This window comes from Pseudomyrmex gracilis, unplaced genomic scaffold, assembly GCF_002006095.1.
Source record: "Pseudomyrmex gracilis isolate BER0280 unplaced genomic scaffold, ASM200609v1 scaffold_561, whole genome shotgun sequence".
Classification (NCBI taxonomy): Eukaryota; Metazoa; Arthropoda; class Insecta; order Hymenoptera; family Formicidae; genus Pseudomyrmex; species Pseudomyrmex gracilis.
This window is the reverse complement of record NW_018021145.1, coordinates 41,623-45,712: the sequence shown is the minus strand read 5'-3', so window position 1 is coordinate 45,712 and position 4,090 is coordinate 41,623. Positions and strand designations below refer to the sequence as shown.

Genomic DNA, 4,090 nt, shown 5'->3' with positions numbered 1-4,090 from the left:
AATAATTTGGTGTCGAATAAATCTGTGTCGAATCGAGCGGTGTCGAATCGTACTGTGGTCAAACGGAACACGCCCCTGCTGCTCATACAACGACTCTTTCTCTGCTTATCGGTATCGTCGCGGCAAAAATTGCATCACATGGTTTGTTGAAGAACTCAAGGAATTGGCTCATCGGGTAAAAACTATTTTATCTACTAATGTGTCCATGGAATAGTTAACAGAAGAACAAAAGTCAGCTTATCGTAATACGAGTTACTGTCACGTGTGTGAAAAACCATTCGAAGCGGATGATACAAGAGTTCGCTATCATTGTCATCTGACCGGTCGATACAGAGGTCCCGCGCACTCCAACTTAAATTATAAAGATTCGCATTGTATTCCAGTAATTTTTCACAATTTATTCGGTTACGATGCACCATTTATTATTAAAGAAGTTGCGACTGCATTTGAAGGAAAAGTTACTGTTCTCCCTATTAACAAAGGAAGACACATATCTTTTCTCAAGAACGTCACGCAACCGGAAAAAAATACTTCAAAGAGTTACAATATAGACTTGAGATTTATCGATTCATACAAATTTCTCAGTGCTAGTCTCGAAAAATTAGCATCGTTTCTTCATAAAGACAAGTTGAAAATATTACAATCAAAATTCAGAAATTTATCCGTCGAAAATTTTGAATTATTAGCGCGTAAAGGTGACTTTCCATACAACTACGTAGACTGTGTCGACAAGTTGCAAGAGCAGCTGTTACCACCGCGCGAGTCATTTTACAGTTCTCTGACCGGTGAAACAATATCTGAGTGAATATGCACACGCTGTAAACATCTAGCAACGATTCTCGATACGTACGTTAGGTGAATACAGCAATTTATATTTAAAAAATGATGTTTTATTATTGGCAGATATATTTGAGAATTTTCGAGAAAGTTGTATCCGAAGTTACGGATTAGATTCCGCGCATTATTATACTTTACCCGGTTACACGTGGGACGCTATGCTAAAACACACAGGCATAACGTTCGACCTGCTCACAGATGTTGATATGGTTATGTTTATCGAACGCGGTATACGCGGTATACGCGGTAGTTTTAGCCAGTGCAGCGCAAGATACGCGCACGCTAATAACAAGTACATGCAGACGTACGATTCATCAAAACCAACGTCGTATCTCATGTACTTTGATATAAATAACTTGTATGGCTAGGCAATGTGTCAGCCATTACCGTATGCCGCATTCCAATGGGTAGACAACGTCTGGAGTGTCGACGTAATGTCTGCGACATCAACCTCAGATATCGGTTACATCCTTGAAGTCGACCTCGAGTATCTTCGCGAATTGCACGACGCGCACACTGACCTACCGTTCTGCCCGACACGCAATTAGCCGCCTGGCAAACAACAGGAGAAGCTGCTTGCAACATTGCATAACAAAAGGCGTTATATCAGTTATTATCGCGCTCTGCAACAATGTGTGTGACACGATCTTCGTATTATGAAGATTCATCGCGTACTACAATTTGCGCAATTTCCATGGCTCCGCAGCTATATCGAATTAAATACATAATTTCGAACACTTGCTACCAACGACTATGAGAAAAATTTGTACAAATTAATGAATTATGCAGTTTTTGGCAAATTTATGGAAAATGTGCAAAATCATGTAGATATAAAACTTTTAACACAGTAAGATGGTAGATATAGTGCGGAAGCATTGATTTCTTGAGCAAATTTTTATAGTCAAAGCGTTTTTTCTGAAAATTTTATTGCAGTTGAATTGCGTAAACTCGAAGTGAAATTTAACAAACCGATATACGTAGGAATGTGTATATTAGACATATCCAAAACGTGTGTGTATGAATTTCACCATGATTACATGGCACCTTTGTATCGAGAGAAATGCAAAATTATGTACACCGACACAGACAGTCTTATTTATTTCATTAAATGCGAGGATGTGTACAATATCATAAACCGTGACATTGTAAGATTCGATACAAGTGATTATCCGGCTGATAACGTGTATAGTATGCCGCGCGTCAACAAAAAGGTTCCAGGATTGATGAAGGATGAAAATAATGGAATGATAATGACTGAATTCATCGGACTTAGAGGAAAAATGTACGCATTGAAAGTGGATGGAAAGAGAGACTCAAAAAAGGTCAAAGGTGTAAAGAGTAGCGTCGTAGCGCGAACAATAACGTTCGACGATTACAAACAGTTTGAACGATGTAACTGAAAAGGTATGCCGACAGTCATGTATACGATCAAAGTTACACGAAGTATATACTGTGTCCGAATCAAAACTTGCTCTAACTCCGTATGACGATAAGCGGTATATCGTACCCGATTCTACTGAAACATTACCATGGGGACATTATAAAATACCACAAGAAAACTTTGTATAATATAGATTGTATGTATATTATATGTATATGTATATTATATGCATATAGTGTCATTTAATATGTGTAATAATTATGTACATATTTTGTAATTTATATACATTCCGTATATAATGTGTTTACAAAACATTAGTTTTATTTATCCAAGAGTTATATGACTTATCTAATCCTAGCCACTTCACATAAATCTTGTCACTTTTTTTGCGTAATACTTTTTCCACGAGATAAACGTCTGGATGTGCAACGCGATGCAGTTCGTATTTGTAGAATCCTCCAGCAACAAATTGTCCGCGTGAATCCTCAAGCAGATACGTCACAGGATAAGTTGTTTGTATTTTACTGATTTTAAATACTTTGGTAGTCCAATTTGGCGTATATCGTTTATCGAATAATGTTTTAAATTTGCTCACACGTACCGAATCACCTACTTTGAATCGTGCTGGCCCTGCGATCTTGACATTGCTGTACACCGTGGTTAAGAGCTTCTCGGCGATTGCTGGGGTAACATTGATAGGTCGCAAACCAATAGTTCGATGTTTTCTCGCGTTGTACTCCATAAATAGACGCGGTAATATGTCGATCCATTTGTAGGATCTATTAAGTGTAAATTGTTTCCACATGTCGTTCTTCAACGTACGGTTGAATCGTTCTACAATTAAAGCCTTCATAACAAAATATGTGGAATAATGATTAATGTTATGCTTTTTCATTAGTGTTTGTACATCTATATTGTAGAATTCCTTTCCACAGTCAGTTTGCAAATTGTTTGGACATTGTTTGTTATCCCGAAATATTCCTGCAAAACTTTTGGCGACTTCACACCCACTCTTACTCATAAGCGGTATGGCTCACCCATACTTGCTCAGCACATCGATAACCGTAAAAATGTAGTGGTCGACTCTGTTGAAGCGCGAATACGGACGCATCTCTACCACATCCGCTTGCCAGAGATCATCGTACTCGCGTACAATAATGCGTTTACGGTGAAAATTTCTTCTTGCCGGAGCATGCACCTCTTCTACAAAACGTTGTTTTTTGAGTGTAACACGATTCGTCGCCATAGATGTTTTACTATATGTTTACTTCGGCGTGTCAGTCGTTTTATTTTGGTTTGATAGATATTGAAGTGTACGCTGAATGTGTTTTATAGCGTCGCGCAACGCTTGCACGTCTTGTTGCAATGCGATAATTTTTCTCTCACGTGTCTCTTGCCATTTATTCACACTCGTGACACACATTTCTACATATCGTTTGTTGGCGGCGTCAATGTCGGTATCAAGTTGCGCTTCATGTGTTCCGAGCGATATTCCAAATTTGTTGATTGGCATGATGACGCGCACACGACTGACTAACGCCGACGCGCTATTTAATTTATAATGAATCCCGCTTCGCGGAGTTCCTCGATGGTCGACAGGATTTCGTTGTCGTGAGAATTATTGCCTGCCTGACGGGATGCGTCTAGCAATCGCAGACGGTCGACGAGTTCATTGGGATCGTCCCAGTGCGCGTACTCGATCTTACGATCGCTTAGCGTCATATTAAGCGGCATATCTTTCTCCAGTTTAGTACGCATATTGTATATTAAAGGTGCAATTAGGGCGTGTTCCGTTTGACCACAGTACGATTCGACACCGCTCGATTCGACACAGATTTATTCGACACCAAATTATTCGACACCGTACGATTC

At 39.3% G+C, this 4,090-nt stretch overlaps 1 protein-coding gene across 1 annotated transcript in view; it reads right to left on the bottom strand.

Moving 5' to 3' along the window:
- Positions 1-3,976, bottom strand: part of LOC109861074 — a 5,813-nt gene extending 1,837 nt beyond the window's left edge. Inside the window, exons 1-3 of the mRNA XM_020440582.1 lie at positions 3,844-3,976; positions 3,256-3,421; positions 2,820-2,997 (exon numbers count right to left, since the gene is read on the bottom strand). Of these exons, the coding sequence (XP_020296171.1) occupies positions 2,820-2,997; positions 3,256-3,421; positions 3,844-3,976 (477 nt within the window). The remainder of the gene's footprint in view (positions 1-2,819; positions 2,998-3,255; positions 3,422-3,843) is intronic.
- Positions 3,977-4,090: the final 114 nt, after the last annotated feature.